Raw genomic sequence first — 16,921 nt, forward strand, 5'->3', positions numbered from 1 at the left:
GTAAGGGAAAAAACTGATCTTCCCCCAGTTTGTATTTTCCTTGCCTTCTATTTTTATTTGAGTTGCAACCATATTGCAGCTGTGGGTTCTGAGGAGCAGCAATCCTGAATGTCAAAAACTGCAACACCTTTGGAGCAGTTTCCCTCCTTGACAGATGTGACCAGATTTTGAAGATACACAAATATACCTACCCTGGGAAAACACTGCTTGAAATGAGATTCAAATAGCAAGAGATAAATTTGATAAATAAGAGGAATGCCTTATTTCCCAGATATAAAAATTTCCTAACTTTCAAAGATTTAAAAAAAGTGTTATTTTTACTGAAACAGTTGGAGAACGGATGTAAGACCATTTTCTTCAAAAAAGCTCGGCTTCCAGCTGCTAGCAACATCCCATTTTGACCTGCAGATTATGAAAATTGCTTGTATGATATATTATATTTTTATATCATAAATTTTGAAAGGCCAAGGTGATGGCTCTTTTTTTAAGCTGCATGCTACAGACAACATGCACGTGTGAAAATGTGCATTATCAGATGATGATAAAGGGTTACTGAATAACTAAGGTGCTCAAACTCCCCCCCTCCCCATACTACACAGAAGCAAAGGAAAATGTTAAGAATCTAATGTAAGAAATCCACCAAGGCACTATAGGTAGGGTTTTAATCTTCCAAATTCTGAGTGTGTTACTGTTTCCAAGCATTATGGGTACTAGGGCAGGGAAACTGGCATGGATTTGTTCACACCCCTACAATTAAACTTCATTAGGTGTCAGAGAAGGGTCGTCAAGGCAGAATTATCTACCAAGAATGGTGCTTGCTCTGTGCAAATCACAAATGAGGCCTGAAAGCGGATATGTTTGGAGAAAGAAAATTGTACACTACCAAAATTATATCCAGGACTATGTCCATAATTCAACAGTGTAGATGACAACTTCGTGGAGCTAAAAGCTCATTTTACTAGCATAGATGTGCCTTTCAGTATCTGAGCTACCTTTAAAAACAGTATTTCACCTGGTCTGTTACAAGTTCATATAGGAAAAATGTTGTATATTTCTGCATTATTTGTGTTTATATTGAATCAGGAATCACAACCTAGAGAATCTCTCCAGGCGAGTAACCAACTTCAACCAAGAAAGATATGCATGTACAAGTGATATTCTAAAAACTAAGCACTCTTGACAATAGAGTGTTATTGTGCTTTAATTTATACCTATGTTTTAGTATCCTGTTGAACTGTAATTAAATGCATTAACACAAACTGTTTGCTGTTTTCATTAGTACCGTGTACTGGGTAGATGTGTTTATGTTTTCATATCAGCTCTAATTAAAATATCTAAATAGAATTATGTTTTATAGTTACTTGTCAAAGGAGATCTCTTACAATGCATCTCGTTAATAATATTTTGTTTGATGTTGTTATTAAGAAGTCCATTATTAAGAGTATCCATTATGCTCTAAGAAATTTTTGTTGTTTTCAAATATTCTCCTCTGGAGCTGTTACATGTCTTCTACCCATAAATGCTGTGGTAAAATGGGTGGGTGTTGAGGGGGGAGGGGGGGTGTCGGGGGAGAGGTGTGTGTAGGAATCGGTCCAGTGTCCAACCATAACCTTTTTTTGTGTTTGGTACTCAGTATTCCAGAATAAAGTAATTTCATAATGTCAGTCCTATTTTCAGCCATGCATGGACGAATTGCTAACCACATCTTAATGGCATTGACAGTATACCTCTTACTCTGCTTTGCTCCCTTTTTTTCAAGGGCTATTTAGGAGCTTTATTTTTTATTCAACATCATTAGAATGAGAAGACATCAAACTGCATGCAGTAGATTTGTATAGACATTTTCTGTCCCACAGAGAATAATCTGAAATATATTTACATACCTAGAATCAAGGTCACTGCTGTCAACCACCTTAATATGCTTGCAGCTCTAACAGATACACACAACCTGGGAAACACTCTGACATCCAGTAAAAATCTCCAGACCAGGCACACAAAGGATGAGTACTACAACTACCCATCTGCGGACTGCAGAATAAATCTTTATTTTAGAGGGTTTGGGGAATGCTCAGCACCTTCCAGAACTTCATAAAAGCATGTACACAGGAGTTTGGCTTTTACCTTGGTATGATGGGTTTGATCCCCCACAAAATCATAACTCTCAGCAAAGTTTTTTTAAGTTTTATTTGCCTCTTGTGCTAAGTATGGACACAGCACAAAGTGCAGCACCAAAACACAGGAGCAAAAGAAGTGTGCACCTCAACAGGAAGCACCGTGTGCCTGCACAGTATTTCTTCACTGTGGTTTTCCTGGTTATTCCTTGCCTGGCTGAACATGTTGTAAATGGAGCTTACCGCATAAAGCAGCTCATAGGAGAAAGAAGGTCCTCGCACTCCAGCTGTCCAGTGATCTCATTCAGAGAGTGGAGAAAATTTATTGCATAACAGTGTTCTCCAGCCCTCCTTTTTATGATAAAATGTAACAAAACAGATTTTGTGTGTGTGTGTGTGTGTGTGTGTGTGTGTTGCAAAACAAGTTCAGTAGATGCAACACAGAGCTCTCACGGTGTTGTGTACCGGTGCAACAGCCTGCAGCAGGGATTTCACTGAACTGGCAGAGACAGGAATGTGCCAACTCAAGCCAACTGTGACGAGGCGTGCATCTCATTTGTGAACAACTAAGGGAACCACAGCAGGGTGCCGGCACAGGGGAGGAACCAGGTGGAAACAGTTTCATTGTTTCAGCATGGGGAAACAGTGACACTAATCAACTTGAAAATCCTGTTTATGTAACCATTAGTTCTGAAAATTTATTTTCTGGAACTGTGATTTTCCAGAGTTTCCTCTAAAACGATTTTTTGTTTGATTGTTTGTTTGTGTTCAAAGTAGTTCCTGCACCTATCTGCAAAAAGAATGATACATAATTTCATTGAATGCAAATTATTATCATTTTTTAAGTCAATTAGGGATGCTCCAGAGCACTCATCGCCTACAGCTGTCCAGGCTGACACAAGGAGTGGCATGTCACGGTCCCTGTCTTTCCCTATGCCTAGATGAACCACATATACACAAGTTTGACAGGTACACTGTGCATGCAAAAACAGTTGTACATCTGGTAGCCCAAACAAGTGGGATAGGTCTGTCAGAGGCAGGATTCTGTTAGAACTTGCAGGAAAAGGAGACAATTTTTTTTGCCCGCTAATGTTTAAACTATGAGATGCTATTACATTGATAGATGTCTTAGCCAGATGAATGAGGAGCCATAGCTTGAATTGCAACTTTGTTTACAGAGGTTAAAAAAAGATAAATTGGAAAAAAATTATGATTCCTGTAAAGACAGCACATCCATATCGAAAAGAAGAAAAAAAACAATATTATGATGAATAGATTATTGCAGATCTTAGCAATAAAAACAGAAATAATAAGATTAGAAAATTTCATCATGTCAGAAATACTGAAATTATTTGTTCCTTTGTCTTCCTACCAGAAACCCTCCTTATTGCATTTAAACAACACTTTTAGGAAATTGGGTTATTCACATAAAATAAGGAAAATACTAATTCATGGAAGATAAAATCAAAGTCACTTTTAAATAGCCCATATTTAGACATCAAAAGCTGTACCTACAGTAAGCCATTTGAAACATATCTTTAAAAGACAAGAAGACAAAATGCAAATGCTGGACTACATTTAATAAATAAATTTAAAGGTGAGAAGTCAGAATCCAGTTTTATGAGAATTGGCCCAAGACCCTCAAGTAAATAACACTGGCAAAAGAAACAGTCTCATAGGAAAAAAAGGTGCTCTTTCTCCCTCTATAGATATAGTTTATTTGTTCAAATGGAGTTGAACAAATAAATAAGGAGAAGCTTATTAAATTTAGTAGCTAATACAAAAAAATACATGAAGCATCACAAGCAGTTCAATTTTGTTCAGGCTTCATCCAGACTGAGAGCTGCAGGAATTGCTATAGAACAAGCTCAATTTTACTATCACTTTCTAAAATTACAGTCTGATAAGGTAAGTTATATTTTACTCTATGTACTAATGTAACTAAGTTAAAAGTTGAAGAAACTTACCTACTTGTTCTCCTACCACGTCTTATTTTGGATCCCATGTGCTGTTAGTATATACAGAGGCACATGTCTTTAATTTGAAAGTATATTACTTTCTCAAAGTCTTAATTAACCAGCAATTCATGAGTTAAAACCTTAGGAAGTCTCATCTGGACAATCATAAAAATATGATCAAGCAATTCCAAACCTGAGCTAAATTCTGTTTACTTCTTTTCTGCATATATGCAACTTTTCAAAAAACCTTCTTTTTCAGAGACTGACCATGGGAAAATTTGAAAAGAAGAAATTTATTTGCAAAATACTAGATCACAGGTACAAGCCATAGCTAAGGTACACAGACAAAAGAGCACACAGAGCCTCAAGATACTGTTAAGTATGCCAGCCTCAGGACTGAAGGTAGTAGAGGTGGGTGGCATTGTGGCACTGAGCTTAATACTGCTTCTGAGAGCTCAGTCTCTCCAGGGTATTGCACAGTGCCAGGGAGATGCACCATCTACATTAAAATGGGCTTCAGCTTTAGCAATAGTACACTGGATTGAATGGTTGGGACACATCCAAAGGGAGTTTAAAATAGATCCCAGAAAGCAATGGGATCTCATAAGGGATGAGTGGTAGGGTCACAACAAACTGCAGGTTTGTCATCTCAAAATTAATCATAATTAATTGAAGAAAGGACAAGTTTTCAGAAAAGTGAGTGAAAGATTGGGAGAAAATATAAATTCCCAGCCATGTTTTGGGATATCATGTTTTTTCATATAAGAGGGGGATAATTAGGGCCAGGTAAAGAGAGAACTAGAACGAAAAAGACAAAACAAGTTTTGAGTCTCTGAGGAATCCCTTAACTGATCCAGGCCCATCAGGATTCACCCTTTGTGCATAAAATTGTTTCTGCCTTACACATCCCATCTATGGTACCTTCACTCTGTGAGCTGACAGTGCAGTATCACAGCCTCCCTCCTCTTCAGGGACCCCATGAAGCAGCTGTAGCTGATGGGATCCCCCAAAAGATGCACACGGTCTGTGAGGAGAAACCACTGTACTGTGCTAAACCTTGCATTCACACCAACATCTTCAAAATCTGTCATGTGCTGAAGCACTGCCATGACGTGAGCTGGCATATGTGCTTAGGAAAGGCCAAAGAAAACAGGAGGCAGAATGACCCCCACCTCTGCCTTCAAACTTCAGGTTTCTATTTTCCCCCTCTCTGCCACTGCCTGTCCTCACCACACAGGTTGGAGGAAGGAGTCTTTGGTCCTCTCAGCTACTGGTTCACAGAATCACAGAATTAATTAAGCCAGAAAAGACCTCTGAGGTGACTGAGCCCAACCTCCAACTGAACACCACCAGGTAAACTAGCCCATGGCACTAAGTGCCACATCCAGTCTTTTCTCAAACACCTCCAGGGATGATCACTCCACCAGGAGTGATCCATTCCAATGTCTAACCACGGTTTATGTGAAGAAATTCCCCCTTATGTCTAGCCTAAACTTCCCCTGATGCACTTTAAGACTGTGTCCTCTCGTCCTGCTTGCACAGAAACAGTGTTTCTCCTCACTGCTGGTAAACCATTATGTGTACAACCCTATAGGAAAGATAAGTAAGCCTGTAAATTAAAATAACTATATGTGTTGAAAGACCAGACTTCCCTGGCAGTTCCATCCAAGCTGCCAAAGCCTGCCTCATGCAAAGCTGGCTGCTGAAGAGTTTCCCATTCTGCCTTTCACCGGTACTTTCCTGTGCTGTATGCACAAGACATGAAAAGGGGAAAGAAGTGACAGCTGTTTTGGAAATCTATATGATCCCTAGTTTAGATCTCTTAGAAATCAACTTATTTTGCTAGAAAAATGCAAAGAGGCCCTGGCAGCCAACAGAAAATTAATTATTTTGCATATATTGTGTAGCTATTCATTAGTTTTGCATGAGTGGTGAGAGGTCAGTCAGGAATAGAATCCCATTGTGTTACCCTTCAAAGAGCTTGCCATGTAATTGAATGGAATAAAGGAAGTAAATATGCAGGCAGAATTAACACTAATGGTTAGCAAACAGCACATTGCGAATATCTACAACTTCTTTGTCTAAATTCTTGAGTTGAGGTCTTAGGGGAAGGTGATTAAATAAAAAACAAAAACAAAAAAAAAGAATACTGAGGGATGTGCATAAAACATTTAGAACAAAGAGAAGCACAATGGGATCTGAATACTATAGCACATCCAACTTCTCGTGTATTAGCACACAGACTTACAACATACATTATGCCTGTCTGCTGTTTTCTGCATAGGGAGCATAACATGTGTCTGGCCACGAGAGAGACATTTGAGCAAATGTGGTAAAATTCTGACCATATATATCACAGAGCTAGCTTTGTTCTGCAGAACGATGAGAACACTGTGAGTCAGTAAATGGAATGATTTAAATTTGAAAATAGCTCCCCAGAATCTGCTGAATCCATTCAGAGTTAACTAGCAGGAGAACATCACCATTCAGCGTTCTGGGTCCATCTGTTGGCAATACCATGATGGAAACAGCTTTTTAAATGCTATTTTCAATAAGCTATCACACAACAGCTTGTTTCAACAATATTTCATTACCTTTCTGTTTGTTTGCCGCCTACTATAAAAAACATCTTAGAGGGAAGGAGGCATTTCAGTACTACAGACTGATGTAGGGTGGGAGGGACAGAGAGACTACAGAAACAAGCAAAAAGAGAAACAACTATAAAAAGAAAAAAGGAGAAGCTGCTCTTATTTTAAACCCCCTGCAATCTAAATTTAAACCAGCATGTGGAACCTGACCTGCAGTGGTGTCAGAAGGGGATGGTCTGCACCACCCAGTCACTTGAATTACTGTACAGTGACAGTGTCAGCCATAGGAAGCCAATGGCTCCCAGATAGAAATGGCAAGTGCACCTGGTAATTTCCTTTTATTCTGCAAGACCTTCTGAACTGTGTGCTCCAGTGTGCTCCAACAAGTACCAAAAGGAAGATTCACCTCCAACACTGTAACACTCACTTGTGTGGTACCAAAACAACTATGCAACTCCTAGGAAAATATTATGTGTTCATCAGCTTGTTTTACTCTTCAAGTAAAACAAATGCCAGTGACTTACTGATGAAACAAAGTTTGCATCCACTAGCATCAGAGTGGCTCAGTTGCAGGGATCAGCTCAGCAATAAAGAACAGATGGCTGCACTTGAACCCTAAATTAGTAGGAGATGAAGTTCTTTTGGTTCACACTAAAAAAGTTTCACAATTAGTCAGTTCAGCAGGTAGTTGTCCCAGGTAGCTTTGGCACACCTAATGTCACGGCTTTTTAAACAAGGAAATAGATCATCCCAAGGTTTCTTCTGACTTAGTTACGCCATGATCCCATGATTCCAGAATAAACTCCTCTATGCTGATTATCTCTATACTACCGAATCAAGTTCTAACATGTATTGATTTTAAAGTTTTGATTTAAAAGAGCTGTACTCCTTAAAGAATTGTATGGAGCACTCAAGCCTTACACACATTATGCATTCTGTTTCCCAAACAGTATTAGATATAGGGATAGTTAGGAAGGATGGAAGTTCATAAGCAATACTATATGGGAAAGTAAAATAAAAAAAGGCATGAAGCATTATAACTTCATGTGAATGGAGATGCAGAAAGAAGAAAGTAAACCTGAAAAAGTAATATAGAAATAATACCGACAGAATCAGAACCTAACCTTGAAAGAAAACCAACAGTATGCAAAAATACAAAATCCTGCATAAGGACTTCATTCCTCACTAGCACTGTAAGAAATATATACAGATATCTCTCTGTACATTTGGGCTCATTCATAAAACAATTTCTCTTCTTCTGCTACTAAGATTGATTCTTAAGTAGAAAAAGTATTTTGTGTTCTGTTTATGTCTTTGCCCTACTCAAATGCGTAAAGCCATAACATCCTCTTAGAATATGTGCATCATAGCCTGCTATTAAAACGAGAAATACAACAAATAAGAGGATGCTTATGGTGAGCACCTACCTGAGGACGTATGACTTTCACTATGTTTTTAAGTGCAGTGTCTGGTGATGGAGGAGAGCAGTCAGGTGTTGGGCCTGTAGAGCTGTTTCTATGGTTACCAGATCCTGGTGTGGTAATTGCTACCTGAGGTGCATTATCTGTGAATAAAAATAACACCTATGTGAAATTACAAATACTTCATATATTTTAAAATACAAAAGAAATTTGAAAACAGAAGGTTACTCAGAACACTATTTAAACTTACAAAACCTAATATAATTCAAATATATTTGTTAAGGAATATATTGCATATCTACACTTATTTTTTCAGCCCACACATTTATTCTATGTTAAGGCAAGATACAGCATTTTCTCAATACCTAAACAAAATGAAGTGGAAACCAAGCACGAATATTTTACTTTCATTACCTTGAATTACTGACTGTGAATCCAAATATTATCACTATAACAGGGGTGAGTTGAGAGATTTATAATGCAACTTCTAGCTCATCCTGGAAAATCCTAACACATGCAACCCAGCTCTACATGTTAAACAAACACATACTAACTTAGAACACGCTAATAGCCATCATTGACAACTTTTCTTAACATTGTGATCAGCATAACTGACCAGCAAGGACTAATTACATGAAAATATGCTCAGTTTCTCAGGTAAAATTTGCATCCTCCATAGAGCTCTGCACTGCAGTAGCTTCCTTTCCAGCACCTCAGCTAGATAACCTACAGGTGGCTTAAAAATACCTGCACACCTGCATGTACATGGGAAACGCCTCTTTGGACGTATTTTGCTCTTACCATTTTATGGCACTCTGAAGGATCATTAAAAAGACTTAAAATATCATTCTTACCTTCTCCACAAGTTCTTAATGCTGTTTGATGAATGTAAAGTTAGTGAAAATCAGATCAGAGGATAGACAGGACGCTTAAATAGTTTCTCAGCTGTAATAGTTACCAATCACTGGAATGACTTAGCAGAAGGCCAAAAACTCCACATTACTTCATGCCTTTAGAATTGTAAAAGTAATGAAATGCTTTAGTTCAGATTCTGGGGAAAGTGCCATTGCCTGTGCATGGCTGTGGTGGTTATTAGAGTGTCTGTGAGTTTACTGAGCACTTTTGTCTGTGAGTTGCAAAGACGTGCTCCATGCTCCTAAATGTGCTGTTAGACCTGAAGCTCTGCATCTAGACAGTGATGTGAAATCTTGTGTCTGTGGGCCTCAACTGACAGCCTGTAGGGTTCACAGAAGAAAGCAAATTTATTTGTGATTGTGGTGGTTCTCAAATATGTGCTTCCCCTCTGTGCACAAACCCACTCCAGAAAAACCCGAACACCAATAAGCAAGAGCAGCTCACTTAAGCTGGAGAATTTTTGCCTGACCAACTTCCACAGGTACACGCATAAGCTCCTCCATCTGCACAAGTCACAAATGCCTCCGTGAAAGCCATGACAGAAGCTTCCCTCTCTCAGTCCTACTAACCTGAAAGAATTCTTGGAAGTGTAACAGAGATATCAAAGGGAAGGAAATATCCAGTTACATTAATAGAGAAGGTACATTAACACAGGAAAGAGGGGAATAGTTTCAGGAATGTAAACTTTATGGCCTTCCCAGCTTAGAGATACTTTCACAGCATGGGTGACTCTGGAATATACTTCCTGCAGAAACACTATGTAACTGGATGAGGTCTTAAAGTTTCTAATCAAATACAGACTGACAAATTATTCTTCTAAAACAAATACCAGGCAGGAATGTTTCAGCAATACTGATACAGCACTTACTGAAAGTATAAACTAAAGTTCAGATGGCAGATTGGCAGACATCCAAAATGGAGCCATCCTGTAGGCAACTGACTGAGGGAACCCTCCCTGTCACAGAAACAGAAAAGTGCAGTCCCTTAGGTGTGCCGTCTTACCACACAGATGAGTTCTTCCTGAACCATCACAAGAGTGCACAGAAAGCTTGGATCTGAAGTGATTTAGTTCATGAAATAATAAATGTGTGTTAATATGATATATCAAAACAAATTTTAAACAGCCCTAGAAAGGAATTGAAAATGAATTCTCACAATAACGTAACTGACATGGAAGAATTTTGATAGCATTTCGGAAAGCCTTAAGGCCCTCATATTCTTTCCTGCCTGACCTGGTGTCTAACTTTAAAACTGTTCATGTGCACCATGTAAATGAGTATTCTGTGTTTTGAAAGTCCAGCTCATCAAAGGAGAGATAGGGATTTGACAAGAGGACACACCTTTAAAGCCTTGCGATACTCTAAAAATCTCATAACGAGGAAAAAGGCTGGATATGAGTAACACCCTAACTGAGCTGAAAGTCTCTTTTGCTCCAGACTATGAAATAGCATCTTCTTTCACTCTATGGACAGATAGAAAATCATCAATGAACCTCCCTTACTGAGGAATCAGAGTTACTCTAAGAGATCCCTGCCTGTGTTTGGGGAGACACCAAACAAGGGACTATACTACCGTCAAGAAATGTGGGAATACAGGCACCATACAGGAAGGTAAGAAATTAATTCCAGAGTGAGAAATGCTCCACATGAATCCAGCTAAGTGTACTTAGTGCACTTATGTAGTCACTGGTGTGAGAAACAAACAGAATGATGGTCTCTGACAAACAGCTACAGCTATAAAGAACACCAACTCCTCCGTACTTCAGCAGTCCTTGCCTTTCTGTCACTATTTCCCTGTGAGCCCGTGTGGCTGTGCTTACCACAACTGCCCTTGAGCTATTCAGCACATGAAACCCTTGCAAGTGCAATCAGGGAGTCTTGCAGATGCAGAAGTATCTCAAGGATGGATCACTCAAAGGACAGATCGTAAGAAATGCAGATTGGTGCTGATGGTACCAAATGCAGTTGTCTGCCCACCAGTTTATTCTGTTTCAAAGCTTTGTCAAAAGTCACCTCAGCTCAGTTTAACCACACTTTAAATATGCAGAAGAGGGTAACAGAGGAGTCAAATTATATCAGCAAGATTTTGGTCTTTGCATAGGAAAGACTTCTTGTTGACCATGTTCAATAGCAGTTCACTGAAGGCTAGGTTTTGCCCCTACATACAGTCCCACTAAGTGGCATTGAACTGACTGGGAGTGACATTCTTGGAAGGAAAACTTATTGGAAAGCATACAAGAGGGGGAACAGAGCTGTTACATGCCCCACTAGACAGCTGAGAAAAAATTCTCCAGCTTCAGTGTGTGAATCCAACCATAACCAATTCAGCAACATACACAATATGCAACTATCTCAGAAAAGAGTAGTTACAGTCTGCCTTTCCAAGCAAAACTAAGTGGCAATACAGAAAAAAGGTCATGTTTATAGAGTCTAAAAACAAAACTTTGCAAAAAGAAGCCTTTTTTTTTTTTTTTTTTTTTTTTTTAATAAACAGCCCAGAAAAAACATCCAACTGCTCAGTATTTCATGCTGTTCCTTCTTTCTCAAGGGGCTAAGTGTCTGAAATGCAATGGTTTCTTGTAAACAATTTCTTTATTGTGGACAGCTGTTTATTTTCACAGTAGGATGTTCCCATTAGGCGACCAATAATGATTTACTACCTGGGTCTGCTCCATCAGAGAGAGAACAACACCATCAAATTAGTTCCTGCAACCAATTTAGAGAACCTGTTGGTTTACAAATACAGTACTTACAGTTTCATTAAGAGTATCTTTGAATATATTTTTTTTGGAATTAAATTATATAATAATAATGTTTCCATTTTCTCTGGTGACAAAACTAAAGCAAATTTTTTTCTCCTTCAGGTAACTATAATGACAACACTGCAAGTTTCAGAAAAACATTTCATGGCAAATAGAACTTGGAAACTTAAGAACCTACCAAATTTACCTAGGAAAGATTAGGTCTCATGCTGAATTTCTGATGGGGCCAACAGGGAAGTATTTAGAGCTGTCATTCTCTTCTAGTTCCTGGCTTACATTGCAATAATCTAGATGTTTCTGTGTAAATCAGATAAAGTCAGGCTCCAAGAATCATCTAGCAGCTAAAAACTAATGAACTGCAGCATGTTCTAACAATATTCCTTCCTTCCTCCTGTCACAAGGTCTGTGTAATTGGAGCTTATTCTGATTTTTGCAAATGCTTACTGAGGACTTGACATTCTCCATTTTCTTTATTTCAGGGCAAAGGAAATAGAATAGAACAAAAAAAAAATATATGAATGTGGTCTTCTTTTAGTATATTGTAAGAGCAAACTAAGGTGTTATTCTAGGGCTGTCTTCTAAGATGTCAGACAAAAACATAAATATCTTAACTGTTTAACTGAGATGATTAAAAAAGTCATGCCCAGGGAATTCTGCCTTTTCCTGTGCTGTGTGCCATCAGTACTCAGTTTCACAAGTCTTTTTTCTTAGGGAACACTGCACAGAGAAAAATGCCCTCATGGATAATAATAGACCGCAACACCAGAGTTCAACAAGTGCTTCATCGACATTTTCATCCCACTATCTATGTACTGTGAGGACAAACTGCTCACTGAAACTTTTCTAAGAGATATCTTTTTCTCATAATGCACTCAAAGAAAAGGCACTAAATGGATATAATGCCACAATATTAACTATCAGGCAATACCAAGGACACCAAACAGAACACTTACTACAGCCCAGCAAGCAAAATATCAAAAGCCAGACACAGCCCATATTCCAGAAATATAGTTATAATTAGATTTCACCTCAGAAATAAAGTTTTAAAATGGAAAACACAGTTAATCTAGTTTTCCACTTTCACTGCAGAAACATGCTAGCATCCTTATCAAAATTTACAGTTATGTGTGTATTAGCTGTTACATCCGTTATTTCTACAACTTAGTGTAATGGCAATGGATCAGCAGATCACAAACAGTTCATCTGCATGACACTCCATTTAGAATATATGTGGGTTTGAACTTTCAGCACTATATAGCAACTTATTTATTCTACCAGACACCCCCACCATACACACTCCTCACAACTTCCAGCTTCCAGAAGGACCCTATGCTTTTGGTGCCCACCTAAAATGAAGCTTCAGATCCGGAACGAATCTGGTTTATGTGCTCCAAAGCTGTCCTGTGACTGAAGCAATAAATAGTAACTGCAAATGATGATTTATTTCATATTCACATCCAGTGCTCTGAGCCAAAATGCAAATGTATACTCCTCCTATTTTATTTCCATATTCCAACTATTTGTGGAGTCACTTAAATACTATTCTCAGATTCACAATTTGCTATAAAAATGGAAGAAATGTGTATTTAACTTTAGAGGTATGGACCACTAATAACCTCAAACTAGATTATACACTACACACCTAATGCTGTGTTTAAATACATATACTAAATTCCAAAACATCTGTAAAGATAATACTAGGCATGAACAAAATACTTAAAGCACAAAGCCTACTCATTATGACCTTATAGAGATTTATACTATAAACTCAGGGCCTGGATAGATTTGTACACTGCAAATCTGGGAGAAGAAAAAGACAGGGGTGGAAAATGAATGTGCATGAACAAAAAAAGTATATAAAGATACGCCTGCACACATAAATGGACCACAAATCTAAAGGCATCCTATTATTAGTAGTAACTTCCTCAGGCTCTGTTCAGTGTAGAATATTTCATGTTATGCTTCAAACTACTTGAAGGTAGGTCAAAATCCTGCATCTGTTTTGGGCACCCCAGCATCAGGACAATGCAAAAATGTGGATAAACATCCAGACAGCTCAGTGCTGTCTGGGCTCAAAATGCTTTTTAGTGCGGTAACAAGACAGACCTAAGTTTGATCAATTACAGCAGACTCAATTTGCTAGACTATTAGAAAACTCTTATCCAGTCTGGCAATTTCTATGGTTTTGGATCTGCCTGTAGAAAAAAATGTTGGAGTGTCTTCGTCTGTACATGTTTTATGTCCTCTTAACATCCAATATGCCACATGAAGGCAAAAAGCGCTGAAAAGGACATGGCAGAAATCAGGTCTTGGACAGAAATCAGTCATAATCACAATAGAAATCTTGGAAGAGTACAAACGGAGATATTATGGAAATTGTACTATTTGTGGAGGATCAGTCCACAGTGACTGAACTTACATACATCTCCTTGCAGAGAACAGAGCCACCAGAATGGCTAGTTTAATTGACTGGTTAAGAAATTAACACATTAAGGTAGGTCCCATCATGCGTGGTACCATTAGGAGCAGATTTTAATGCTCTTCAACAATGGGGAAATGGTCATCTAGTCCTTTTAAAATATTCATAGCTGGAATGAAAAAGGAATTGCCACTTCTAATCACACTGGAGTGATAGATAAAACAGTAATTTCTGATTCCTGTGATAATCAAAGATACAGAAGCTTTATCAGGAATATGCTGATACCTTAATGCTGAGGAGACAAAGAAACTTGCCCTGATTATGCTTCAGGGAACCTTTGAGCTTGATCTGCAAGCAAGAGTCACAGGCCCACATGAAGAGTCATCTAAATCTGATTCTCCATGGTAAAGAGAATTTGGGCCCAGTGATGCCATGAATCTTGTAGAGGGCTCATTAAGAGCCCTCTCTAAGGCAAAGCAAGGAGAGTCAACCCATTATTCTAAAACAAACCCACAGACTTCAGTAAAAGTATGTGTGTTTGTATGAGGACAGCACTTGGGCTCAGTCTGTTCATTATGAATAAATCTTGGCTGCTGGATTCCAGCAACAGCAAATTTACAATGTAGGAGCCGAAGCCGTCAAGTAGGAAAGAACTAACATAGACCAAAAACTGTGCAGAGTAGGTCACAAAATAGCAGGAATCACACGGATTTGATTCAGAGATACCATGTGTAAGACTTCTTGGATAGCATGTGTGATAAAAATGTGGTGTCCCCTGTAAGTGGCTGACCTGTTACAAATATTAACAGCAATGGCATATAGTAAATTAAGCAGTTCATACAGAAATCCAGAAAACAATTTAGAAAATCTCCTATTTTGTCAGGCAGATTAAAAAAAAAAATCATGTTACAGAGTAGCCTCAAAAAGGGCTAAGTAATTTCACATAGCATAGGATTCAACTTTAAAATTGTTTTAACTTGACTAAATCCCCACGGCAAACCTTCTCTCCTACATGACTATTCAATATGGCATAAATCTACAAACTACAGATAAGGACAATCATGTATTTCAGGATTTCAAGGAACGAACATTACCAGAGACATTTCAAAAGAACAGATGGAATAGTGAATAACAGAATCAGTAGGTAGCTACACTGGATGCATAGGGAGAACGGTTGGACTCAACTGTTTGAATTTGCTCTTTTGAATTTGCTTGTTTCCCACACACTTAAACCTGAATAACCATTGTCCTGGGTAGAATTGTAAATATATATCTGCAACTGTCTTGTTGAAAGCATTTGAAGCTATAACTGGCCCAATCCTGGATGTGGCAGCTATCTCAGGATTGTATTTGGAATTAATTACCAGTGAAGTGCATTCCAGTGGCAGCAGGGGGTCTGTTTAGTTGTTTCTGCATCATCCAAGAGAGTTGGGTATGACTATTATCAAGTTTTTATTTCCTCTAATCACCCACCTGCACAAATAGACTTTGGAACTGCTTCAAGCTTGCATAACCCTTGTAATACCAGGCAACTGTCTGGAAAAACATCTCTCATTAAGTACTAATGAGAGATGATGGGCGATTTCCACCATTTCCTGAGTAACCTTTTAAGACTGCCTCTGCAAGCTACTGATGTCTAATTGAGCATTCAAAAACAATATTGCACAGTTGCCATCTTTTTGCCATCTACCCTTTTTTTGTGTAATGGCTTTTTTGTTGGCTTTTCCATATTTAAAAGGTTTGTAGCGAAATGATTGCACTTGTCTATGAGAGATTTCTGTATTTGCATTGTCTCAGCAAATAGGCATCATATTTCTGGAAGTTCAATGAAAAGCATAGAGTATAGTTACAGGCACCAAAATATTTTTGGTTATTTTATCCATTAAGTAAAAACTGGAATGCCTAATAGTCTTGAAAAAAAAAATACCCCAGAAAAGAATGGTATATATTGGGGATGTCTGTGCTTATTTTTAAATATAACTTATCAGTGAGAGGTCACTGAATGTGATCATATGCACGCCTCAGTATTTCATAAGGCTTCTCCTATAATCCAAAGAAAATAACCAAGCTGTGTTGTGCAGAAAAAATATTCTACTATTAGAAAGGCAACAGATGATTACTGAATTAGGCTACATTGTCAAATTATTTCAGAAAATAAACCACAAAAGGTGGTGAGAGTTAAGTGCTCTCAAATCATTTAAATAACAATGATAGCCATACACCCCAGGGATCAAGCTCAGTTAATAAATAATTTAAGCAGTCTTGAAGATCAACCTCCCAATACACATCTATCCACAGCTGCAGTGAAAATCAATTAATGGAAAAAACTATATTTTGATGAGCTTCAGTTCTTCCAAGTATCAATTAATTAATAAAGCTCTTTATCAGAACAGTGAAATCAAAGTGCTAACTAAAAAGATTTTAAAACCAAAGAGACAGAAATGATGTTTTAAATGTTTCAAGACGCAGTTATTCTTATTTAAAGTATCTAAATTTTTGAGCATCTTCAGAGACACTTGGAAAGCTCAACTCTCAACTTGAAATTTACATTTTTGTATTTTATATAAATTTACACTGAAAGAAGTATCTTGTTAATATATATTGCATATTGTATCCAGTTTAACAGCTGTACTCATTAGGCATAAAGAACTTGTCCACTAATACACAGTCAGAATTCAGGGAACGTTCATGGTCTTTACTGTTCAATTTGAAAGCGATACCAAAGCATCTGTACCAAAGTGGACCAGT

General features: G+C 38.0%; 1 protein-coding gene across 19 annotated transcripts in view; it reads right to left on the reverse strand.

Moving 5' to 3' along the window:
- The window catches only part of ANKS1B (ankyrin repeat and sterile alpha motif domain containing 1B), a 414,782-nt gene that overhangs the window by 265,618 nt on the left and 132,243 nt on the right, over positions 1-16,921 (reverse strand). For all 19 annotated transcript variants that reach the window (XM_069000638.1, XM_069000646.1, XM_069000631.1 and 16 more), the window contains one exon: positions 8,085-8,221. In XM_069000638.1, coding sequence (XP_068856739.1) covers positions 8,085-8,221 — 137 coding nt within the window. The remainder of the gene's footprint in view (positions 1-8,084; positions 8,222-16,921) is intronic.

This window comes from Aphelocoma coerulescens, chromosome 1A (assembly GCF_041296385.1).
Source record: "Aphelocoma coerulescens isolate FSJ_1873_10779 chromosome 1A, UR_Acoe_1.0, whole genome shotgun sequence".
Classification (NCBI taxonomy): Eukaryota; Metazoa; Chordata; class Aves; order Passeriformes; family Corvidae; genus Aphelocoma; species Aphelocoma coerulescens.